The sequence below is a fragment of the Acomys minous genome, assembly GCF_964271855.1.
Source record: "Acomys minous genome assembly, chromosome: 4".
NCBI lineage: Eukaryota > Metazoa > Chordata > Mammalia > Rodentia > Muridae > Acomys > Acomys minous.
The window spans coordinates 54,917,440-54,944,588 of NC_140486.1; the positions used below are offsets into that span (position 1 = coordinate 54,917,440).

A 27,149-nucleotide genomic window follows, 5' to 3' on the forward strand; every position below is an offset into this window, starting at 1 on the left:
AGGTTTTTTAGTAACATAAGCTAAATTAACTTTCATGAACTTTAACTGAAATACTCATTTAGCACTTGTCATTTGAAATGGATATGCTAAAGGTGACTAAGAGACATATAAGGAAAACTGTCAACCATCCCATAATCTATAACTAGCTTATTTGCCCAAGGTTCTAACCCTAATATCATCTCTTTTTAATCCCTCCTTTTAAAATGCTGTTTTAATGTTGAGCTGGGGAGATGGCTCAGTGGTTAAGAGCACTGGCTGCTCTTCTAGAGGACCCAGGTTCAATTCCCAGCACCACATCGCAGCTCACGACTGTCTGTAACCCCAGTTCCAGGGGATCCAGCACCCTCATACAGACATACTTGCACATAAAACACCAATGCACATAAAACTTTAAAAACACAGTATCAATAAATTATTTTTTAAATGCCATTATAAAATAATAACTTAAAGAAATGAAAATTTATTCATATGAATATAAGCTGCATGGTAACTGACTCACGTGACACAAAATTATAAAGAAATGTAAAGCACTGTCCTACTCCTTCCATCAACAAGTAACTTCAAAGGCCATGGGAATCATTCTCCAAACAACCTGCTAGTTCTGCTTAGCATTAACAAGAACAATGATTTCCAACCGAGGCTTTCCCCATACTTTACCTAATGATAAAGATCTGAACCAGGGAAACGTCAGCAGGAGTCAACAGGCTGCAAGACGGATGAGTGGTGAGCTAAGTGGGGGAAGCCTGGACCTAGGACGACTAACTGCGTTGTTACTTTGTCACCACTATCTTTGCAAAATACCAAGGATTTCTTTCACCACTTGTCCCTTTTACTTCTTTTCTTCTTAAACATTTAGACCTTCACTTCACATTCTGTAACTATGACTCAATACAGCAGTGTTGGCATGGCCAGCTTTTCCTTACTCAAATGCACCCACAGAGAGACAAGAGCCTGAAGCACTTACCACAGCTCTTGACATAAGTGTCCATGACCTCTGCACTGATGCCATTGGGTCCAGTCTCACTTGGGGCATGCTTCCTGAAAAAGTTCTGAAAAGACATGGCACGTAAGTTCCCAAACTTCACACAGTTAAACAAGTTAGGCATTACAACATCGTGAGTAGTGGCCAAGTGTCCAGTCTAAAATGGAGTCAGAAGACAGGCCGAGGCTGTGTAAACACAGCCAATGGCAGGGTTCCATAATACATGCTGTCCAAAGAGCCTGGAGACCTGTGGGGTACTTCCTTCGCCCCACTCCTTTCAGTGGGAGCTTTGCCCCGCAACATAACGTAGAAATAAACAGCACACTGAAGTCACAGGCTTCCGTTTTCATCTTTCTGAATCCTATGTGAGGAAGGCTCTGTAGCTGGAACACATGAGGGGATCCTCTACACTGATCAAAAGGCAGACGACCCGAGAGCAGCAGGCGGCTGAAGGAGCCCTCTGCAGGAGGTGCTCCTACTACCACATGCATCTGTAAACGCTCAACCGTGCACGCAATCAAGAAAAGGCAAAGGAGAGCTATATGAGATGCCACAAGCTAGAAATCTTATCGTGACGAGGGGCCAGACCATCCTGATGGGTGCTTTTGTGTAAGCGGGAATGGATACGGAAAAGCTGAAACTACTGTGAACATAACTATTAAATTCAATTGAATCTGGAAAACACAAGACACATGAGCTGCTAAGTTATTCATAAGCATCAGCTATGGAGGAATCACCAGAGGAAATATTAGAACGCTGGCATCAAAGGCAGCATACACAATCAACACCGTCATGAACAAGTTGACAATCTGATAGCTAAGGGACCCACAGACACCCAAGGCACAGTCCTGTCCATGGTGAGTCTTGGTTGCCACAGTGAAAAGACACACACAATACGATCAGATGGAAAAATGACATGGAAGCTAACTCTCTTCTGAGGGGATAAAATAAGCATCATTCTCCCACAAGACTAAAAAAAGAAGAAAGAAAAGAAATCTGTCAATTAAAAATCTGCCATAATATAAGCACAACTATACAAAGGATATTTGGGGAAAATTTTTGGTGTAGACCTGTTTTAAGAACAAAAATTGGAAATAACCAAAACTGAAAGTAAAGCTGTTTGGGAAAAAGATACACTGTGTGTTATTTTATTTCACGTATTTTACTTTTTATTTTTACTTTTCTGTGTGTGGGAGAGGTTGCAAGGACAGAGTACGAATTTGAAAGGATGAGGAGATGAGTGGGACTGGGTTGCATAATGAAATCCACAAACAAAATCAATAAAAAGTTAAAAAAAGGTTTCAACTAGTGGCTAAATAAATAAAAGTATTTATGTATTTTGGAGCAAAATGCAACTATAAGCCTTAGTTTGTACGGGGTGTGGGGGGGATGAGAGTCTGATTTTGCATGGTTATGGACCACGTACAGTTCAGAGGTCTGAGCATCCGAATGACTAACCGCACACCTTCCAACTACAAATAATTCTCACTTCTAACAAAAACAAGGACTTGCAGCAAGAAGAATAAGGGAGCCCTTGATTTCAACAGCGTCCTTCGGCGTCAGCTGTGAGGAGTGCATCATGCCATGGTTACCTGAATGCTTCCCTCCGTGTCAAGAACTTCGGCAACAGGAACCGACTGGATGAACTGCATGAAACCTACAAGGCAAGAAACATGAACTGCATTGAGTTCCACGCTGGACACACCCACTAGAAAGGGCTGGCACACTGCACTCCACCTGAGCTGCTTAGCCAGAGGAAGCCAAGGCTCTGGTAGCCGTCCCTTCCCCCTTTGAGTCACTTTTCTCTTCCCAGAGCAAGAAGGTCTGTGGCCACAGTGCTAACTTTATGCTGGCCACAGAACTACCAGGCAATTCTTTTTACTCAACTAGGTTATTTATTTGCATGTTTCCCTAGGCGAATTTCTATCAGTTAGCTCAAAGAAGACAAAGTAATAGATATTTCTCAAACATAGCATTCTTCCATAGCTTTAAAGCAAATAGGAATTAACAACAGTACAGATGTAAAAATCACTCTCAGAGCTGTGAAATTCTGCCCAGTCACTCCACCTCCCATCATCTCCTAAGAGTGAGAGAAGGGACGTGCAAACTCCTTACTCTACAAGAGAAACGAGAAGGGCATAGGATGCAAAACAATGAGAGAAAGAAGAGGGCTGGTCAACCCAGTACCCGAGGAGCATAAAACAACAAACACATTAAAAAAGAAATCTAAGCGAATGAGGCAGTGTTTCTGGATTTACTGAACGTGATCTAGGTTTAGTGACCCTGAAATTCTAAAAATCTATGGAGAAGGGTATCCTTGCAGAGTACAAAATTCAGGAAAACTTTTATTCGTTCATTGCAATAAGTATGTATTAGTTTTCTATCATGTTGTACAAACTGTGGCACATATGTAAAAAAAGATGCTAGCCCCCAACTATATAGCTTAAAGCTCAAGCCTTACGGGGATAAACATAAATAAAAGGGCACCATGAAGCCGAGGAGGGAGATCTAAGTTACACGGGAATCAGAGGCCACCAAGCAATCGGGCCATGTTCTTAAGATGCAGGGCACTAACACTGAAGGAAGCTCTGTGGGAAATAAAGGGTCAGATGCTGTTTGCAGCACTGTAAAGCCCGAGACTGAAAGAGCATTAGAGAGACCATAACCAAAGCTGATGAAAGTGGGAGGCAGCAAAGAGATGGCTAGACACAGCTACCGTGGCCTGTCACAACTCAGTACCGTGGCCTCTTTGTCTTTGTCCCAGGAGCACATAAAAGCTAGAAAGAAACTGATGCAGGAAAGCAAAAAGTCACAAAAAAGCACAATTTTACTTTTAGAGAGATTGTTCCATATATACATACATACACACACATGCGCACACATATATACCTCCATGTGTGTATGTGTGTGTTTATATATATGTATGTGTATTTCACAATGAGCATCAAGCAAACAGCCTTAAGTCATTCAATATCAGAAAGACTTACAGGTGTGTTATGTGTGAGCACAAATGTGTACATGCACATACATGTGTACATATGCATGCATGTATACACACTGTAAAATGCAGCAGACGATGCACCTGCTGAGAAGCTTCAGTAAGCATGTGGTTCAAAGCCTTTCTGGGCCACAGAAACTCTCATAGAGCTATGCAGGCAGCTGGGAGAAAACACTGTGAGCTACAGCCAATCAGAAGGTGGGGAGAAGTGAAAGCCCCTGCCACTTTATCTCTCAGAGAAGTAAAAATAGAGATGGGCAGAGAAGTAGGGGAGGCAAGAGGTGGGGAATGGGAGAAGAGGATGGAGGAAATGAAAGAGGAGGAGAGGGGCACACACAGAACAGGGAAAGAAGAAGAAAGCGCAGGGGGGAGAGGAGGATGGGGAGGTCAAACCCAGGGTCTTCAGGGCTCTGAAGTAGCTAATTCTTGCTCTAATGTTCGTGAGGATTTTCAGTTTAAAAAGGAAGCGTGTACTGACCAGACATTGAAGAAAACAATCACGATGCAAACAGAACTCACCGTGTTTTGTACTCGTGGCTAACACCTTGTAAGGTGTCAATTTCAAGTCCAGATTTTCTTTCCGCAACAGCTTTCATTGAAAGAGAGAGCACATTAACTATATGTAAAGACCACCAGGAGCAGGCTCATGGACACACAACACTGCACAGTAACACGGCAAAGACACGAGGAGATCTTACGGGTAACATACCTCTCAGTGTCAAAATGAGCTCACTTGTTTGAGTGACAAGACACATTTTCATCTATTTTGAATATGTCACACACTATTAATAAGCATCACTATTATTCCTAATGCTTTACGCTGACTTTCTGGGGCACAAAGTGACATAGAAGGCAGAAACAAAGACAAAGGGGAACCATATTTCTCTAAAAGCTGGCGACTGGCATGGCATTCACCAAAGATCCAACTCATTAGACTACTAAATCTGACACCATGAGAACTTTGGGAAAACAAAACAAAAAACCCCCATATGCGACATGTACAATCCCACGTGCCGTATCAGTCACTCTGAAGTGACGAAAATAAGCTTGATCAAGGTCAAGTGGTGACTGCTAAGCTGTAAGGAAACGACATGATAGACAGTAGTTTCTAAAATGAGGCACTGTCCCCGCCAGCACAGCTCATGCTCACCTTGTCCATGAGGGAGATGATCTGAAGGATAAGCTGGTCTTGTCGCAAGTCGTCTCCATGCTTGAAAATGACTGGGTATTTGCCTCCGTCCTCGGTCTTAAAGAACAGCTGCGCAGGCATGAGGGCACTCTGCAAGAGAAACACAGCCTGCCAACACCGATGGCAACTAATGAACGAACATCTACTACACACAGAAGGACACGCTGCCACTCGGCTGCCACTCAGCTGCCACTCGGCTGCCACACAGATGCACAGGGCCTTAAGAAAGGAACTGGCTGCCAGAAAGAAATGCAGGAAGCACGAGCGAGGCAGCTGCTGGGAGATTATGTGGTGCAAAGACCAGTTCTGAAATGAAACCAGAATGGACAGGAATGCGATACTACAGGTAGCAACCCCGTGACCTGTGTAGATTCTTTAAGCTGCTTTCTGATCTGCAAGTCAATGTCACCCTCTACTAAAACAGAAGGAAACCTCGAGGTCCAGGCCTGACACCTCTGGTGCCCGATGTAGAGTGACTCTGGACACATGTTCCCTGTGTTGTTTTGGTGTTGGTGACCTACTGAAACAATAAGGTGAAGGAATGACACTCAATAATGGGCAAGATTGAAGTCAAGAGTGCTGGTTTTCAATGGCAATGACATAACACTAACTCTGCATCTTTGAGACTTAAAACCATTTGTAACTTGAGACCGCAAATATCTGTGAGCCTTATTCTGAAACAGGAACTCGCTTTCCCCCAGAATTTTCTCTTACTTAAGGAAAGCCTCTAGAGTAGGTTAGCTATATGCTTAAATCAGCGCACATCAAACCTTAAACAGGAGAATGCCTCACACACAAGGCATTCCAAGGCCACCACAGTGGAGAAAACTAATCAGGAGACCGTGCTGAGAGGGACTCTATTTACTATGGAGAGGAAAAGATTTATAAAATGAAATTGTGGAGAGATTTATAACAACAAATAAACAAGTCCAATACAATATATGAGGTATACAATCTAAATACATGAGAAAAACTTGAAATAATAATAAAAATGAACAGTCAGGAGGAAGTGAACAGTAAAACGCCAGCAACACAATAAGCAGTGGGCACACAGCTCTTCAGCAGCCCTTCATGAGAACCCAGCTTCTTTCATGTATGCTTGAAAATCACTTACAAAAAATAGAGGGCATGACAGCAAAATAAAATAAAAAAAACAAAACAAAACAAAAATACAAACCACAAAACCAAAAACATCGAAAGCACTTCTGAGAATCTACATACAGAGAAGCACAGCAGACTGACAATCTTTCCCATCACCTTCCTTTGGGGCATCCCATCGCCAGCCCTGCTGAATACTGGCAGTACTCTGTGCATACAAGACAATATGAAAACATTCTACAACTGGGGAGAACATGTGTCTGGAATCCACCCAAACACTGTGGCAAACAAAAGCTCCAGCTCCTACTCTGAAGCTCCTGTTCTGCCTCAGATGGACTCTTCTAGCCTGACCGCAGAACATTAACCATGGTGCCTTCCCCAGATCATCCTGCATGATGCCTCATTTAGGCTGATTTAGTTTCTACCTGTACAGTTGGTAGCCAGTGAAAAGAACATTTGGTAGACCACTTAAGAATAAAGAGGAGTGTTTCTTATATCAGTCAGGGGCAGAGTAGTTGGCAGTCCTTTGCTCATCCTAGCTTGATGCCTGGCTTTGTGGCCAAAGCAGTTTTATACCTAGGACTCATGATAATCAAACCAAACTGAATCCAGGCATCGCAGCACAGGAGGAGGAAGACGGAGACCTGTGCTTTGGCATGCCACACAGAGCTCCGCCTACCACCCCACAGCAAAGCATGGGAGGAGGGAAGATGGAGACCTGTGGACCATCACGTCACCTACAGACCTGTCCTCAGGCAGATGACACAGGCTAGAAAGAGAGCGCAGTAGTTAAGAACACTTGCTGCTCCTGCAGAAGACCCACGTTCTATTCCCAGCACCCACATGGCGGGTCACAGTCCTCTGTAACTCGAGTTCTGGAGGATCTAACACCCTCTTCTGATCTAGGGCACCAGGCCCACAGGCAGGACACAAACATACATGTAAGGCATTAACACTCATGCAAATAAAATAAATAAAATTTTAAAAATAACCACAATAATACAAATAATAAAACATACAGTAAAAAAAAATATCAAAACAATATCTTTTAATCTACTACTTATCCAATGAAATGAGGTTAGTCCCTGAAACAGTCTCCTTCTCAGAGGCAGTGATTCTGCTCTGGTTCTGCACACAGTGAGGACCCCTCACACTTACCTTGAACAGCGTGGCTGTTTCTGGTATTATTCCTCTGATTTTCACCTGTGGCTCTAAAGGCAATGGGATCAACTCCACATCTGATAAGTTCATTTTTTCATTATCTCCAAGCAATGCTTGAAGTCTCTCATTCTAGAACAAATTAGAAAGGAGTAATGAGGCGAAATGAAGGAACAGTTCATCCTAGCATGCACTAAAGGCATAAGACTGATTCTAGCACTGTATTTGCAAAACATACAAAAAAATCTGAAACCCACAGCCACAAGGGCCTGCCCTCACCTGAGAGACAACCAAGGCCGCACGCCGTCGCAAGGCAGTGTCTGATGTCTGGTAATGGAGTTTTTTGTTAGTCTATGGTTCTTGTAGGGAGCACTGTGAGCCCACCTTACCTAATTTCCTTTGACACACACATGTTGTAGGTAAATGTGCATATATACATATTTATATATTGTGTATAATTTTAGGTAAATAATAAAAGAGCATGACTCCTTGAGGCTTTATTGAAGATGTTTGGTGTCCTTTGCTCCTATTGCTAGAGACATCACACACTTAGGATACATCACTAAAAGCTCTTTTCTAAGGTCTAATGTTCATGGGTCCAGGAAATAATATGCAAGCTGCCAAGGCAGGGAAGCAATCCCTCAGTGCTAGCCAGCTGCGATACCTATGAACCACACTTACCGGCAAGGCAAGACACACACAAAGGTGCAAAATGCTACGTTCACACAGCAGCAGCCACCAACAGCTGTCATCCAATGTGACTTTAAAGCCACTTCAAAGGAGGGAAGTCGTGCCTGGTACTGGAAATCTACTTAATTTCCTGGGGCTAGTGAGGTCATGGACCTCAGAAAATAATCTACTATTTCCACTTTGCTAGAGCAGTATTGATTCCTTACTACATTCTAAATCTTCTCCTCACAGAGAAGTGTAGCTACCAGCCCCTCAATGCCATCACAGAAAATCATAACTGGACACAGAGATCAGACTGCAGGGAGCCCAGCCTCAATGGACATATCTACACCATAGCTTCTGCATCCTTGGCTCAGTAAAAGGGGGCAAAAAAAGGGGGCTAAAAAGACTACAGAGGCCAAAATACAAAGAGTGCTAGAACACAGTCCAGGAGTGGAGAAATGCAAGGAGAATTCTACGTGCTGGTGAGAACACTACAGGAAAACAAGACATGAGTTTCGTGAGCTCAGTTTCTTCAAAACACAGAACTGTTCTTGGAAGGTGTTTCGTGAGCTCAGTTTCTTCAAAACACAGAACTGTTCTTGGAAGGTGTTTTCCTGAGCCTCCCAATGTAGCGGATAGGAGTGAGTGTACTTCACACTATTTGTTGCTGCTTGCTGGGCTAGTCAACTACACCTCTATGGAGAAACATGGTTTGCTATGTGCAGCTTGTCTTTGTGACTGTATACAGCTTGAGAGCATGAGAGCTTCATTCAAGTGACCTTCTTAACTCATAGAGTAGACGGCGTCTCAGGCTCTGAATAAAGTTGCGTTTGCATGAGACTTTAGTCTGCGCCTCTATAGCAGTGACACCAGGAAGCCTGCTGTGAAAGTCTCTCCTAGGAATGGCTGTATAAATAAAACCAAAACAACAGCAATATCAACAGATACACTAACAATGAAGAGGCAAAGCCACAAGGTCCCAGGCCTAGGCAAAGAACCACAGGCAATTTATTGACTGCTGGGAGACAAAGAATTAGACTCTCAGGAATGATCTGCCTTAATGGTTGTCCTATGCAGAGTGGTCAGCTCTATGCACACCATACACACACCACCAACAAAAACAGAATCAGTGCCAGACGGTGGAGGGGCACGCCTTGTATGCCAGCACTCAGGAGGCAGAGGCAAGCAGATCTCTGTGAGTTAGAGACCAACCTGGTCTACAGCATGAGTTCCAGGACAGCCAAGGCTACACAGAGAAGCCCTGTCTCAAAAAACCAAACCAAACCAAAAACATCCACTGTAGTCCGCAGGTTTTCGTTATATATATTTGTTCATACAGATATATGTACATGTAACAAATATAATAAAAGAAAAAGTGGCTATCAACTTGAATAGGGGCTGGAAGGGACTAGAGGGAAGAAAGGGAAAGGGGAAGGAATATTATTCTATAGCAATTAAAATGTTTTTTAAGAATATGAAAACACATGGAAAAGAGCTATGTATTTCACTTGAGTAGGAAACACAGAGTACGTATACAAGCAACGGCCTGCTATAAATCACCTGCCTTGTAGCAGCAGCAGTGTGGCTTCAAGAAGTCGCTCCTACGAAAAGCTAGACGTCTTCAAGAGCAACAGGAAATGCATTTCTTCCTGCAGCTGAGGAAGAGCTAGGAACATACATTCAAGTGGAACTTAAAGTTGAATTTCCTTGTCCAAAGGATTTTTGAAGCCACAGAGAAGTATAATTTTATTTGAAGCTTAATTTTGCATGACAAATATTAGCCAAGTATTCCATTATGCTACCCCAGTGCATCTTTAACTTAAAGAGGGAAATTTCAATCATTTGGAGGAAGCTGCTACCTACTACCCCTGACTCTCATTTTCACTAGCTCACAGACATACTGGATAGGACACAGATCTCAGAATCTGTCTTTTACACCCACTAAAGCTCATCTACCCAACTTCATAACAATCCATTTTCTCTGAAGCTGCCAGAATCTTACAGTCTTTAAATAGGCAAAGCCTGTGCTTTAAGAAGAAAACCCTGACTTCCATATCCAGAGAGATAAAGTGTTTCAATTATGACATATGTATCAGAGGAGAAAGTTCTAGAGTCAATAAAAACTAGATGTCAAGGAATAGTATTAATAACTGCCAAGCAGTTCTTTCCCTTCAGTAATACTTCAAGGCCTCTGAGGGTAAAATCAGTTCGTATCAGGCACAAGTCTGTTTATATATCTCATCTCAGTAAAGGGCACGAACAATCCTCATTCACAAGAGGGATGTGTGAACCAGTGTCTGTGTTCAGGCCTTGTTGTCACTTTACTGCATCTGCAGGTTCCACTCTCAATCTAACAGACTAACTAGAGCACTGCTGATAAGATCAAAGGCCCAAGCTTCGGACACACCCACTGCTGGGGACCAGGTAGGCACTGCTCGGCCATGGACATAGTGGCTCATGTTTTTAACCTAGCACTCCAGAGGCTAAACAGCAGCATGAATACAAGGCCTGCCTAGGCCACACAGCAAGTAAGAAACTGTCTCTAAGGAGGAAGCAAACCATGTAAATTTGTATAATGTGACAGCCCAATGACAAAACATTCAAAACTCAGGATTTTAGGGTGCAAAGCCACTTTCAGCCATCAACAGAAAGCAAACCCTGTGGCTTACCTTTTTCTTGCGGTTTCCACTCTCTCTCTGTACTGCCTTCATCAGGTGGACAAGCCGGTCTACAAAGGTCTGCTGGGCCGCCAACAAGGAGCGCATGACTCTCACTGACTTGTCACCCTGAGGGAGCAGAGCAGGGAGAATCAGCTCTGCTTTCCTGGTGTGATCTTTCCCTTCCTCCTCGAAAGCTATAGACATCAAAGCAAAGTAAGACTGAAAAAGACGGATTCTCTTGATTAAGATGGATTCTCTTGATTCAGAGGTAAAGAGAAACCTGCTGTCAAGGGTACGCACAACCAACAGGCTAGGGGAGAAACTTACCTGCATCCTCAGCAATCCTTAGTTAATATATATGACCATGTGACAGAACAGGATTTATTTACCCTACAATGCTTCTGTTTGCTAACAAAGACTCTGATTCTAAAGAAGCATTATATAGAAATCTCTTTGAGAAGAAATAATAAAAGGCAGCATACATTTGTTGAGTAAAATGTCTTAATAAACTGAAATCACCAAGTAGTTATTCCCAGTTCATAAAATATTATATAATTTACTTTTTAATTTATTCTTCCCAATTATCTGGAAAGTAGAATGGAGAAAATATTCACTTAAAAACACACAAACCTCTTAAACTTGAAGGGGTAAGATCAAGGAATCATCTGTTATAAGCCTGACACTGCTGTGAGAGCTGTACACACACTTAGTCTACAACTGGTTGTCAAGCTGTGGTTTAGCTTATTGAGAACTTGAAACAGCAAACAGCAGATACAGGAAAAAGCAGCACAGCTGGGGAGTACTGTAATTGTTTTTCTTTGCCCTTGCGCCCTCTGCTGGCCTGTCCTGGACACTGCTTTAAAGAAGCAAAAGCAGTAGAAAATGGCCCTTTAAGATGTTAACTAGAAGAAAAGTGAGGGGATAGCAATTGGGACATATGTGAATAAATTATAATAAATTTTTAAAATGAAAAAAAAACGTTACTGGGGTCAGGTAAACTACAAGAGAACAAGACTACTAAGTCTAGATGGGAAGAGAGGACAGAAAAGTAAAATGAAAGGAGCAAGGATTTAGTCATTGTTTGGTTCAGGTAAGGCCTGTTTAATAAAGAGCAAACGCCTGCTCTAAGGGTGAGAGTAAATATAAGCCTTGTCTAGTTTCTTATGCAGTGATTCACCCCTGGGTGTCAAACAATGCAGCCTTACACACTCGAAAATGAATAACTAGATTCAGTAGTTTTGTATAAACACAATTTGGGATTTCAAATAATTTTTATGTACCACAGATATTAATCTCATTTTTTAACTTTAAAAAATAATTCACTGCCAGGTACAGTAGCACACCCTTTAATCCCAGCACTCGGGAGGCAGAGGCAGGTGGATCACTCTGAGTTCAAGGACAGCCTGGTCTACAAAGTGAGTCCAGGCCAGCCAAGACTACACAGAAAATCCCTGCCTCGGGGAAAAGAAAAAAGAAAAAACAAAAACAAAACAAAACAAAACAAAAACCAACAACAAACAATTTTACTTTTATTTTATTTGTCTGAGTGTTCTGTGCACCACAGGGATGCCTGGTGCCGACAGAGGCTAGAAGAGGGTAGGGTGTCAGACCCCCTGGAACTGAAGTGACAGCTGGTTCTGAGCTGTCATGTGCATGCTGGGAATTGAACCCAGGTCCTCTGGAAGAACAGACAGTGGCCACTGACCACTGGCCATCTCCCCAGTGCCCTCTTACTTTTTCTCAGCTCATAAGATTACAGAAAGAAGAACCAGTCAGATCCGGGCAACCCAGGTGCAGCATCTGAGTACCTTCAGCAAGGCTTGGCTGAATCTCCTCATGACGTTCAGGTACATCTCATGAGTCTTCGGGTCTCTCTGCTGAGTGTCCTGATCTTCGCACTCCACAATCACATACCTTCAAAAACACATTTAAGATGCTCATATGATGAGAAGTGCAGCTCAGATTCATCTTGTCAATATTGGTATCGTTTCATAAACTAGATTAACACACGAGTTAAGTGGGATTGAGGAAACCTTTCATCTCCATCCCTTTAAAGTTAACACTAAGCAGGAATGTAAGCCACCATGATTGATCAACAGGGCTAGCATCAACCTGTGCTAGGTGCCATATTTTCTAAGTGATGCCACAGAAATGTGTTCCACTACGGTAGGAGATACTTGGAAACACTGTGTTCCTGTCAATGAAGTGCGCATATCCACCAAGTGACTGCACAACAAACACATCCCTTCCCTGTCTCATACTCGCACAATAAAAGGCGTTCTTACTCTGAAAACCCCTCTAGAGCTGCCTTTTTCTCTGACATATTTTTGCAAGAGGACTAAAAGTTTAAATTGATTTTTCCTTTCAATCCAATTTCCTTATTTCTCAAAAACCCATATAAAATCTTTGTTTTAGACAGTTAGCAAATTGTTTTTTGGATCTAAACCCCTTGAATGATTATAAACATCACACACACACACAAATGAGGTGAGAGGGAACGTACAACGTTTTGATGGAAACAGCATAATCCATAGCAAAGGTGCAGAATGTTAAGCAGCAGAACCATATGGTACTTGATAGTTCTTACAGTCTGCACGGTTTAACAAGGCCAAACTGTAAAGAAGCTTATAAACCACTCTCAGTGGCAGCGATAAACACACGCTTAGCTCAGCTTGCTTGCTCTATTGACCTTGGAGGGAAGGGGCAGCTGGGTAGGGCTAGCTGTAGCACTGGGAGGCAGAGTCAGGAGTGCTGTGTGACATGAGACCTTGGCTCACAACAGTGAAAACGGGGAGATGGGATTTATTTCTCACAACGGCACTCTGGTTGATTCAGAAGATGGCAGCCAAGTTGCAATCCACACAGTCAGAGTCATTCTTCCTCCCCCACACTGCACGCCCTTGTGTGAGGACACAGGTGTGCTCAGGAGCGTGTGTATACACTAGTAGACACCCACCTGTATGTATATGTGCTCCTGCCTGTGAAGGTCAGAGGTTGAGTCTGCTGTTTTTTTTTAAGAGAGGAACTCTCACTGAGCCTTGAGCTCACAGCAGGCAAGCTGTGGGCACTGTCTTTCTTTATCCCCGAGGATGGCAATTACAAGTGTCCTCCACTCACCTGCCTTTTTTTTTTTTTTTTTTTTTTTTGGTCAAAACAGGGTTCTTCTGTGTAGCCTTGACTGTCTTGAATTTGTTTTGTAGACCAAGGTGGCCTCAAATTCACAGCACTCCCCTGCCTCTGCCTCCCTGAGTCCTGGGATTAAAGGCGTGTGCTACCGCACTCAGCTCTCACCTGGTGTTGTGATACAAACTTATGCTTGACCAGCAAATGCCCTGCTCTCTGAGCATCTCTTTGGCCTCAGCAGAATCCCTTCCATTCTGCTAAGCTTACTCAACTCTACTCCAACTCCAAGAGCCACAGGACACTCACAAATTCCTTAACTGGTAACGCTTGCCAAACATCATCCTTTACACTGTTCCTAGAAGCATCCATTCAGCCATGTAGAGGATAAACTGCCAAGACTAGAGAGCTCATGTGTGTCTTCTCCACTGTACCACAGCAGGCTGACTTGGGTATCACGCATTTAGGCAAAATCTCAATAATGGTAATTCTACAATGTGAAAATATATATATTTCGTTCCTGTGAGATATAATTTCTATTTTATTACATGGCCTGATTTCATGTTTATCCAGTGATTTTTCAAGCACTAGAACCTTAAAAAATGATGTAGTATTTTAAAACAAAATATATAAAATTGAACTTTTCTTTAATTACTGAATGGCCTATGAATAACCTTTGTGATTTTAGGATGAAATTTTTACACTGTAAATAAATTGACAAAAAATTAGTTTTTCTCCAAAGTGAATCAGGAAAGATGTATATTAATCACATGAACAAGAAGGGTGAGGCATGACACAGGCAATCAGAGAACACATGGCCTGACTAACACCTATACTCATAGTGTGCTCAGTGCTGGTTCACATATGTAGAGACATGTTCAGCCTGCGGCCCTCTACCTACCCTACCACACCTCTGCCAGGTCACTCAACCCAGCCTGATACCGCCTCCACCAAATGCTTGTGATGGCGCTTGTGATGGCCCTTGTGATGGTGCTTGTGATGGCACTTGTGATGGCACTTGTGATGCGCTTGTGATGGCCCTTGTGATGGTGCTTGTGATGGCACTTGTGATGGTGCTTGTGATGGTGCTTGTGATGGCACTTGTGATGGACCTTGTGATGGTGCTTGTGATGGCACTTGTGATGCGCTTGTGGTGATGGCTGTGCACCAGCCAGTGCGCCACCACCAGGAATTCCACATTCGCTTCACACTGCTTCAGCTCTAAGAACATTCTTATTCCTCAATCACCTTTAAAGTTTCTTTAAAATATCCTAATTATGTCCTGCCTACAATAGCAGAAGCATCAGCATTCCCCTTTCCAACTACTGGAAACAGACTGTGCATACCTGAGCTTGAGATGCACGCCCACAGTCTCAGGTATGCACTCATACCACAGGCAGGTTGGTCTCCTTTGTTGCCACTAAGCAACAACTTTGTGATTTGGCAAATATGGCAGCATCTGCCAAAGACACCTTCCTTTTCTGTCTCTTCATCCTCCTGTCCCCATAATGTATTCATTCACAGCTGAATCCTGTCTCGTTTGGGGAAGTCTATGCCCCTTGCTTCCGGACTTCCTTTATAAGCGAGATCCTTCTGACAACTTGTACTGACATGATTATATATATGTGTGTGTGTGTGTGTGTGTGTGTGTGTGTGTGTGTGTGTGTGTATATATAAAATCACAAATGGATTGACTGTTTTAAAATAGGTTGTTGTCCTCTCTCCCCTAAAGCTAAGCTATACAACAAAGCCCAATGCTCTTGAGGCCTTGGAAAGTGCTGCAATGAGTTGAGCCATGACCCTAGATATAGTACATCATTTCTCTCCAAGAGTTGTAGACTAAAGGTATGAGGGATTAGAGGTGCTTTATGTAACATCCAAAGCTACCATTAGACACAGGAGACTCTTTAAATGAAATTAATTCCAATTTTCCAGGTATTGTGATGCATGCCTATAATCTCATCACTTTGGGAGGCTGAGGCATGTGCAACTTGACATCTGGACCAGCATAGACCAGGAAACAAGATCCTGTCTCAAGAAACAACAAAACCAGTAAGTACTACATCAGATTAGACTCAAACATTAGTGCTTCATACTGCCAACATCTTGGGTGCAGACGGCAGGCGAACAGCTGAGGGTCATTTACCCAGCAAGGGTCAGAGGGTAGCTCTGTTCTAGAGGATTGAGCCAGGATACAAACAAAATAAACTCACATTTTCTATTACATTCAGAATGTGTGGTCACCTAAGGACTGCACATAAGACTTTCAGAACAAGAGTGGTTTGCAAGCTCCAAAACCATCAATGTGATTGCACCAGATCTAAGCCTGGCCGCTCAAAGTCACTGGTGGTGCCACCACTGTACGTTTCACTTCTTTCCTATGTACTGAAGTAGCAAACTCATTCACAAACCAGCATGAGCATGGCCACAGCACTCATCCCCGACTTTGTTCAGTAATCCCTAATCACAGTGTAGACACCATGGGGACCTGGCTGTACGTGCTTAACTCCATAATTAAACGCCTTTCTAGTACTTCAAGTCAATGTTCTGCTGAAAATCAAATGAGTCGCCTAATGTACAAACGAGCTTCACTTCCATGGTTGGATGAGGACCAAAGTCTACTCATTTCACAACTCGGTGTTCAACAGAGCACTACATGACAGTGTTTCCTGGAATGCTGTCATCTGAAGGGAAACGTGAGAACCTATCCAGGTACTCAAAATAAGATGACATCAGTAGGCTCACTCTTTCATGACAATTTCATTTTGTGATGTAACTAAGTTTCATGACTTTGAAAGGTCTTAGAAGTTAAGAGAAAAAATGTTACAGCATCATTGACTTTCATTTTCAACACACCAAAATTACTGTATAAAAAAATGCAAGGATTTATAGATTCTGATGTCAACATTTTACAGACTAGAGCCATAACTCACTTTGTATATTAAAATGTTGACACTACTCATTTCAAAGGGGCTGTCTGTCTGCACAGTTATTGGCCCCTCAAGGATTTGGCTACAGCAGGAATCCTATTGAAATCACTGGAAAGGGGAGAAAAATGGCAAAAGAAACCCAGAGTGTTCAGAAGAAGCCAGCACGGTCAGTTAAACTTGAAATGTAAATTCATTTGTTAGGACAGAGAAAGCTCATCCAGGCTCTACAGTTTCAGACTTGGTTCACATTTAGAGGAAACGATCACTTAAAAAAAAAAAACTTAGGAAAAAAACTTAGAAATTATTTCTCATATAATTACCCTATACTCATAAAACACCAGTTTTGTCACCAATGAGCATTTCTAAATATATAATATGTAAAGTGTAAAAGTTGTGCCTCTGATAATGAATAGACGGTCCAATGAATCAAAGACATGGTAGGGAAACCCACATGGAGTCTGAGTGTGATAGGATGCGCTTAAGAGTGGAAAGCAGCTGGGGAGGCAAAGGTAGGTGGATCACTGTGAGTTCCAGGCCAGCCTGGTCTACACAGTGAGTCCAGGACAGCCAAGGCTACACAGAGAAACCCTGTCTTTAAAAAAAAAAAAAAAAAGGAATGCTCATGTTTTATGTTCTCTGTAAATATGTTTTGTCTTTTCTTTTATAAATATTTACTTAGCTTTTCACAAGGACATGTTTTTCTGTAATAGTGCAAACAGAAGCACACTAAAGAAATCAAATAGGAATCTAAAACATTAACTGAAGGTTTCTATTAAATCAAAATAGCAATTTGGCAATATGAGAATTTGTAAGTAAACTCTTAGAAGGAAAACTGGTAGTTAAAACTAACCAGAATGTTCTGTGATCTATTTTCAAGGGCATCCTAACATTTAATGTGAGAATATATTTTTATGACTATTACCCTCAACTGCTGAAGTAGACACATGGAGCTACTTTGCTTTCTAGAATTTCAGCCATGGGGCAAGTGGAAAACTGACAGGTCCCAATGAAGAAAACGACGGATGTGTTAAAAATCTTTGGTTTCAACTGTTCTTTGTGGTAGAGAAAACCATAAAGGCTTAGGCAATACTGCATATGCGGACCAGCACCATGTTTTTATAAGTGTTCTGGCTCTCCTCCTTTTTGAGAGGGAGCAGCACACATCATCACCTCTGGAGAAGTGAAGAATGAACTGACGCTTCACTCAAAGCACACAGCAGGTGTGTCAAACGCAGCCGAGAAAAAGATGACATTAAAAAGTAAGGGACTTACAGAATGAACAGCTATTAATTCGTGCCATTTACGTTAAGGCCATAAATTAAGATTAAAGCAGACATCATTCCTATCGTTAAAAACCCAGGTTTCCAGTAGGGCTCACCCAGCTAGCTGTGCCCTAGGATCCTCTGCAAAAACAGACAGGGCTCACCTGTCAGTCTAGAATCCCTGGGATTTCTTCCATTCACTCAGTGTTTTTCAACATGGCCTCCACCGCTTAGAGTCTAAGGGAGCTACACTTCACACTAACTTTGGCACAAGAAGCAGCCTCTGTGTGCCTCAGTTTTACACGGCTTTCATGTAAGCCATGATGGTTATCTTTACCTCACGTACCTACACGGGGAGGAGTGGGAATGAATGAACACCGAGACTCCTGTAGAAGTGGCAACCCCTCTCTCCTAACCAGCGCTGACTCATTCAGCTAGAGCGCCCTCCTGCCTCAGCCCTTCACCTTTAGTATGAGAGAAGGAGGTAGTTTTTAATTTTCAATTTCTATTTTGATAGGATCCTAATTATTTGGAAGATAATGTAGAACTATTATACTCTTGAAAAGTTATAAATTATGATCTATTACATAAATAAAAAAAAAAAAGACCAAATTGGGGAAGGAGGGTCATCACAGCTGTTTACATCTTAGGTCTCAGAAAACTAGCAGAAGACAGACTATGATGACACTGACTTCTATGAACACAGCTGTGATGGAGGTGGGTGGCTTAAGCACTCCACCCAGGCACCTAGTTATGGTCTTCATCTTCAATTTTTCTTTACAGCATGAGACAAATAGTTCAAAGGAGTGATAGAGAGCAAACAAAATTATTGTCACTTACCAGTATAAATAATTAGCCAGTGTTGAATTCTTACAGGCTCTTGATATCAAGAAGGTACATAGATCTTGCTGAAAAATTAAAAGAAATACATATCACCACCTGAGATCCCAAGCTGCTCCATCAGTTCTCACCTGCAGTTATAGTACAGATTTTCATCCATCCATGTCTCCCATCCATCCTACAAGCCACCCACCCCAGGTTGACTATAAACTAAGACAATACATAAGATTTCATGGAGTTCCTTGTTCCCTTGACCAAATTATTTGGTAATGGAAAAAGACAATGAAAAACAATCATGTAGTTTGAATGAATCTGAAAAGACAATGGTGAAGCCATCACACTTAGGCCAACCCAAGATGACAGTATATAAAAAGGCTCTATGCTTGGCAGGCAGCTCAATTAAGATAAACCATGTTTATGTAACAACTGTTGGCTACAATCTAGAGTGTGAACTGTAGTGAAAAGCAGTGGCTGTCCATACACAAGAAAATACTTCAACAGGAGTTGTGGACAGTTTGGTTAACATTTAGTTAGTCCAGGTGTCTGAAAAGTACAGACCTACAGTCTGTTAAGGTGTTTTACAACAGTCTAGAAAGTGAGGACAGCAAGTAAAACAAGGTAAAAAGTGTTTAGAAATCATAACTGGAAAACATGAGATATATCTTATAAATTTAAAAATTCAGTTTACATGATGCTTAAAATTTTTAAACATTTTAAATAAAAACAACAACAAAATCAAGCATACTGTGGACAGAAACAAAATGAACTCACACTGCAGATCAGAGAAAGAATAATAAGAATACAGGTACTATTATAGGCAAGTATCTCTACATTTTTCACAAATTACAACAACAATAATACCATCTAATTTAGAAGTGAAGAATACAGACCTAAGACACTGGGTAACAATGACACACCAGGGTCTGTACTGCTTCAAAGAATGTTATGTATTGTTTGGAAGAAAAGTAATGACTATGAAACATTTAGATTAAGAACATAAGTTAAAATATCTAAGTTAACCAGAAAAGGAATATATAAAGACAGTAGAATCTATAACAAGGGGCAAGGTAGAGGATTGGAAGAAGGATGTACCGAAAGATGAACAAGGAAAAACATGTATTTATATATAACTAAAAAAGAAGAGAGAGTATTATACAAGACGCTCTATTCAAATACAGCAATAATCACAAAAAGCCAAACAAACCAAGCAATCAAACACGTAAACAGCTCCAGCTTAAACAGAATGCTAAACAAGATTTAAACTATCTGATATGTTCAAAGGTAAACTTGACATACAAGGCTACAAAAGTACAATTCACTTAACAAGGAGATTCAAAAATATTTCAAGGAAATACTTACAGGCACACAGAAAACAAAACAAACAACAACAACAACAAAACAAAACAAAACCTCTCACGATTTCCCCATCTACAGGGAATTCTGACCCTGTATGATAGATTTAATTGTCAGCTTGATGTAATCATGTAGAACAAGAGTCTAAACAAAGGACCTCCTGGTTCAGGCTGTGAGCATGTCTGAAGAGGTTTATCTTGGTCATATTAATTGAGGAAGGAACTCTCACCCACTGTGGGTGGCACCATTCCCTGGGCAGGGGATGCTGAACTGAAAGGAGAGGGAGTAGGTAAGCACAAGCATGGCTGTGTCAATTCACTGCTCTCTGCTCGTGACTGCGTGCTAATGCTTCAAGCTCCTGTAACCTTGCCTCCTTCACCCCTTGCAATGGTAAACTAACTGGGAATTGTGAAATCAACCTTTTCTCCCTTAATTTGCTTTTGAAAGGATATTATATCATACCAACAGGAAACAAAACCAGGAGACCTACTTATTTCACAAAGCAGCAAACTCCTCAGGAAAGGCTACAAACTGTCCAAGAGTTCAGTGAGCTTGCTCTATGCCATCTGTACAGTGCTGGACCTGACACTTTCTAATCAAGATCTCAGAAAGTCAGGCTTTAGCATTTAGCTGGCCATAAAAACTGATGTCCAAATTTCCAAGAAAGAAAGAAAGAAGTCAGAAGACAGCTCAGGGGTAGAGGAGGAGCGGAGGCTGTGGGTGTCACAAGCTATCATACAAACAACTGAATCTTCAGAGCCTTGGTGAGTATCAACTTGAAGGTGCTGATGGCTGGTAGAATACAATTACTTTTCTGAAGCTACGAAAGAGGGAGGGTCATCACTCAAAGGGGCCCCCACCTTTCTATGATGATTTAGATTATCTGAATTCTGTAACAGTCAGCCTAGGAAATGTTGGCCACAAGAACAATGTCAGAAATAGATTAAAACGGTTTAACTTACAGTTGAACGCTAGGTAGTCAGTAAGCAGGGTGACACTGAACACACATTCATAACCCGGTCAGGTCACAGCATTCTCAGCATAAGCTACGGCTGCCAAGCTCTCCCCTCACATAGTTCATCAACTTGTAAGAAAGTGCACGTATGGCCTGCAGGCCCTATACCAGTGACCACCTACGTCTCCCTCAGACATCATTTTCTCCACGTTCAGGTCCTCGCCTAGGACTGGGCCCCTGGTGTTACCCAACACTCCCCCTACACACACACACACACACACACACACACACACACACACACAGACAGAGAGAGAGAGAGAGAGAGAGACACACACACACACACAGAGAGAGAGAGAGAGAGAGAGACACACACACACAGAGAGAGAGAGAGAGAGAGAGAGAGAGAGAGATGAACCAATGTATTTTTTCAGTTGTTTAAGAGAGCTGTTTCCCCAACATCTGCTTAATGTACAATTGTATATACTGACCATTGCACTAACATTCATTAATATATTAAAATGAACATCCTGAGTATCCTTAATAAAATATTTGAGCTTAGTCTATTTTCATATTATATCTAAACCCATTTATATGCCCCGAGTACCAATAAAATCAACAGCAATACCCAGCACATTACATGAGGGGAAATGTCACAAGAATGCACCATAATCAATTACTGAACAAAGTTACAATGATAATCAAATGAAGGTCTTAAAGACTGACACAAAATGTCCACTGACATGGCCTCTTCCACCACAATCTCGGAAAGCTTTGTACTCACCTCAAGATTTTCCCCATCTGAAACTTCCTTTGATTTAGATGAGGGAGGAGGTGGGGAAACCGGAGGAAGAGGGTTCGTTATAATTTGGGAGCTGAAAACGTAACAGAAGAAATAACCAAGATGTAAAATCTGTTGTAATCATTTTATTTGCAGGCAAGGAGCTGCTACTTTTATCCTCATTTTTAAGATGAGAAAACAGAGCCACATCATCGAGTATACAACACAGTAGGCTTGCACATCTAGACAAAGGCTGACCCCAGACTGTAACCCAGGTCCTCTGACTGGGCAGCAGGCAGCACACAGGGCTCTAGTCATCTGTACATGTATACTCTTGAGTTCACTTGGTGAGTTTCCACACCAAAGTCAGCGTCAACAGGAGAAAAGCTAGAGTCTGTCTGGTACGTGCGGTAAAGAAGGAAAGACACCAATATAAAGGGAAGAAGAGGATAGCGTGAAAAGAGAGAAAGTGTCATATGTAAATCATCTCTGGAGCGCCATACCTATCTGTTTCTGCAGAACTAATTCCAGAATTTGACAGACTTTCTGACCCTGAACCCTGACTATCCTTCTTGGTAGGTTCCAAGCCGTTCTTGATGTCATTGAAGTTTTCATATTTCAGAGCCTGGACCAGCTGCAGCAAGTACATCAGCAAATCCTAGAAATAAATGAATGAAAAAGAAACAGGTATTAGAAGATCAAATAGCACACAGAGTACAGACATGGTTCTTTGCAGAGCCAGGAAAGCATGTGGTCTGCATGTCTACCTCTTCCGTTTGCTGCCTCTGGGTTGTTATGAAGCTACTTAACTGCTGGCCGCATCCTTGTGTCTTTATTTACACAAACACCAGAACAACAAAGACCACAGAAACAGTCACTATCATAAAATAAGTTAGTAGAAGACGGAGGCTGGAGAGTGCGCAGCACACAGTAAGCGGCCAGCGGATGATTTAAGGAGGTGTGTCTCAACAGCACAACAAGAAAGTGGGGAAGTGAGGAGAAGGTGGAGACGGCCCCTGGAGAACTAAGGGGTTAAAGGGCCTTGTGAGCAGCAGACAGTCCCCCACGTCTATGACTGCTGGAGCACAACACACTTCACAGTTTCAAAAGAATGTCTGTTTCAGGACATTTTCTGAGGTAGATTTTTTTGTTCTTCTTTCCCTTAGAAGCCAGAGTTCAGAGAATCTGGAGCTGCCGCCCATCTCCTCTTCTTCCTCCTCCTCTTCCCCATTACATAGTTCTTTGAAAATTCCATTTATGTATACTATGCATGTTCCATATCCACAGACCCCTCTCAACCTTCCAGGGTCCCACTACCACACCCCTCTAACAACCTCATGTCTGTCTTTTCAAACACACATGGGAGACACCGAGCAGATGCTAACATCTGCTTAAAGGAAGGTCTTGGAGCCTCGCTGGCTCAGTTTAGTCCCTCTGCTGCTTACTGGCTGTCAGTAGGAGCCTGGAACTGAGGCACACCAACAAGAAGCTGCTCCTCATCTGACTGGTCTCTATTGTGAAACCTCTAACATTTGTGAGGGAGTGCTACGTGCCTCTATAAATGGAGCAATGTGCTCATTTCCAGCACTATTAAGGAAACACTAAAACAATTTACTTTTTAAAAAGGAAAGGCTTTCCCAGTGATGGACAAGACTCAGCCATCAAAAGCAAAAGGACGGCTTCTCACTGACCTGCCCAGGGCAGGGGAAGCTGGAGAAGACCCTCCCTAAGTCACACGTCCCCACATGATTGGCTGGGCATTTGGTACTCTACACTCAAACAACTCATCTTTTCATTTCTATGGAAATAAATTCACAGGAACACTAAGGAAACCACTTGCTTTCTCATTATACAGTCAAATGCTGAAAAATACAAATTCCTCTAAGCATGGAAGACATTAGCTTTTAAGTAAAACAAAGCAAAAGCAGGGGAGGGATTAAAAAAATCAGATTTCTAACCAAATCGATGAAACAGAAAATTTTCAGAAGCCACGAGCATGTGTAATGATCACTGCCTTCCCCAGGAACAGTTGCTCTCTGTACGCAATCAAACAACTTGTCTTCGGTGTGTCTCAAATAGTATCCTCACTCAATTCTCATGAAAAGCTTTCCCATCTGAACCATGTACCCTAAACATTCTAAATAGAATTACAAAAAAAAAACCTAAATCATAAATGTATTAAGAGATTTACTTTATGAGTGGTAAAGCCCTAGGAAAATACATCACAATGCTGATTAACATGACGAGAACAAGAGCCAAAAAGTCTATCCTGACTTAAGCTTACACACTCACAACTCAGGCATACACAAAGAGCCAACTGAACACAAGAAGAATTAAATACAAGTACCAATAAATGCACATCAGATGGCAAGGCACTAACAGCATTCTCATATCAGTAAATGCAAGGCAAACGTCGACAGTATTTGTGCTTAGCTACAATGAGAGGAGAGCAATACAGACTTGAAAACTTGACATGGCTTTTCTAGTATCATCTTACACCTGGAAAATATGAGAGCTCAAGAAACATGTATAAGAATCAGAAGAGAGATCAAAAATGGGCATTATACAATGACAGCTTTTAATTTTACCTAATGAATAAGAGAAATGAGTGACTACTTTGTCATCTCTTACTTTGACTCTTATGAGGTTTCATAAGACAACAGTTATTCTAAACACCGTGGAAAGAGTCAATGTCCAAAAGCTAGGTCTGCCTGTCCAACAGGGCAGTCTTAGCTACCAATGGCTTCATTACTCATGCCAATGTGAAGAAGTGCCCAGAATACAAAATGATGGCATGAACTGTGTGTCCACAGAGGACAATGCTAGGCCTAAATGTCCATGGGAACAGGGGCTCCAAGCTCAGGACTACACCCAAGGATTCTATCAAATGCCTGTTCTAATTACCGGGCCATAGTTCTGTAACTCGCTCTAGCAAATCATCCATCCCAAGGAAGTAGACATGGAAGTCATCTCAAAGCCAATTGGTAAGAGAAGAGCACACCAATTGGTTATCCTATTCTTAATGGTCAGGCCTGAAAACATACGTACAGAAACATAACATTACACAGACAGAACACACAGAGTGTGCATACACACACACACACACACACACACACACACACACACACACGTAACAACAATTAATGAAAAATGAGACCATGACTTTGAGAGATAACAAGAAGGTGTATATGGGAGTCAAAAGGGTGTCTGTGTCTCCATAGGGGCGACTGTGATGGAAACTAGTGTTGCAAATGATGGCTTTAGACAGGTAAATTCTTTGGAAGCATTTACTGTACTATTTAGTATGTATGTACATACTAAATATGTACATATATCAATCATAATGTTTCATTTGCCTCTTGAAACTCATGACATTTCTAATTTAAAATGACCTTTAATATATCATTAATAATAGCTGTTCCACTGGTTCAGAACCCATTTACAATAAGGTTTCACACTGTGTTATAAGTCCAAGCACAAACTAGTAAGTCATGTTTAAGAACACATTCACTCTATAACACAAGAAAAACTGCAGATGAGTCTACCTCGCTGGGAATTAGTAAAGCAAAGTCCAACAATACCTGTGTCAACTAGTGTTCACCCTCCTCAGCAGTGTCAGGTACACAGACATCAGCATAAAGTTTACAGTTGCTCTGAGTACCCAGAGAACTCAACACCATCTTGGGAAATTTGTCACATGTGCACAACTGCCAGCAACTCATGTTCAAGGCAGAGGTTTGAAGGAGAGAGCTGGCCATGCATTTCTGCATTTCACAGGCTCACAGGCTCTGCAGGGCTACAGTTCATGTAGCCTGTGGTCTACTGAACTACTCCCCAGCTGGTGCTGTGGCATTAAAGCAGTTTTCATTAGAATCCTTTTCTCCGGCCAGAGGAATACAAGCTCTGGCACCAGTGGAAAGCCCTGAGGGAGAGCCCCATCATGTAACCAAATGGAATTCAGTTTTTCTCTTACAGCAGTCCTTACAGAAATACTTTAAATACTACTGGAAACCTAACTAGTATATCTGTATATATCAATGGTTCTCAAACTGTGGGTTGGGACCTCTCCCTTTCACAGGAATCCTAGCAGACATTCTGCATATCAGACATTTACATTACAATCCATAACTAGCAAAATTACAACTATGAAGCAGCAACAAAAATATTTGTATACCCAGCACTCAGGGAAGCAGAGGCAGGTGGATCCCTGTGAACTCAAGGCCAGCCTGGTCTACAAAGTGAGGCCAGGACAGCCAAGGCTACACAGAGAAACCCTGTTTCAAAAAACAAAATGTACGGCTGGGATCACCACAAGAAGAGGAACCATATTAAGGGCCTTAGTCTAGGAATGCAGTGAACCACTGGTACATATGCTCCCTTAGAAACTCTTTTTGTCTCTCTTACAGCACACACATAAAGGAATTTGCACCTAATGACTAGGTGCACATCAACTAGGTGTGTGATGAATGTACTTGTCAGACTGCCAAGCAGGAGTAATGAACAGTAACTACCTCATCATCGGCCTGCCGCAAGCGGGCCACAGCGTAGCGCCTCACTGTGGGGTTGGTGTAATGTGAGGACAGCAGCTCCAAGGAGTCCTCCACATCCATTGGCTTCCACTTCCCCAGAAGCTCCAGTGCCTGCTTGGCCTCCTGGGGTAGGTCCCAATTAACACACTTCAAGAACTTTGTCAAAGCCTAGAATCAGAGAACAGTAGACAGTTAGGAACTATATCCCACTGCCAGGTAAGGGCAGAATCTGTACAGCACACAGGTCCTGGTCCTAGAGCACAGTGGCAGACAGAAAACAACAGAAAAGCATCTTCCCTGTAACTTAATATTTGCCCATTCTGAAGTAGATGGAGGGAGGGAACTAGGTGGGAGAGGGAAGGGGGGAGGGGAGCAACTGGGGTGGGAATCAGATGCAGGGAGGGGAGGAGTGGCAGAGGACTGGGAGAGAGAACAGAAATAGGTGTTGAGGTGGGTCTGGGATGGGGAGGCTCCCAGGAGTCTATGGTGATGACTCTAGCTGTGACTCCTAACAGCAGGGGGAGGATATGGATCTGAAGTTGCCACCTCCTATAGCCAGGTGGGACTTCCAGTGGAGGGAGGGAGGCACCAACCCACCTACAAAACCTTTGACTCAAAATTTGTC

The 27,149-nt window shown here is 42.2% G+C and overlaps 1 protein-coding gene across 1 annotated transcript in view; it reads right to left on the reverse strand.

Moving 5' to 3' along the window:
• Positions 1-27,149, reverse strand: part of PIK3C3 (phosphatidylinositol 3-kinase catalytic subunit type 3) — an 83,900-nt gene that overhangs the window by 23,448 nt on the left and 33,303 nt on the right. The window contains exons 10-20 of the mRNA XM_084780870.1: positions 26,507-26,692; positions 22,499-22,653; positions 21,999-22,089; positions 18,910-18,977; positions 12,566-12,671; positions 10,767-10,883; positions 7,426-7,557; positions 5,131-5,259; positions 4,500-4,569; positions 2,575-2,639; positions 965-1,049 (exon numbers count right to left, since the gene is read on the reverse strand). Of these exons, the coding sequence (XP_084636996.1) occupies positions 965-1,049; positions 2,575-2,639; positions 4,500-4,569; positions 5,131-5,259; positions 7,426-7,557; positions 10,767-10,883; positions 12,566-12,671; positions 18,910-18,977; positions 21,999-22,089; positions 22,499-22,653; positions 26,507-26,692 (1,204 nt within the window). The remainder of the gene's footprint in view (positions 1-964; positions 1,050-2,574; positions 2,640-4,499; positions 4,570-5,130; positions 5,260-7,425; positions 7,558-10,766; positions 10,884-12,565; positions 12,672-18,909; positions 18,978-21,998; positions 22,090-22,498; positions 22,654-26,506; positions 26,693-27,149) is intronic.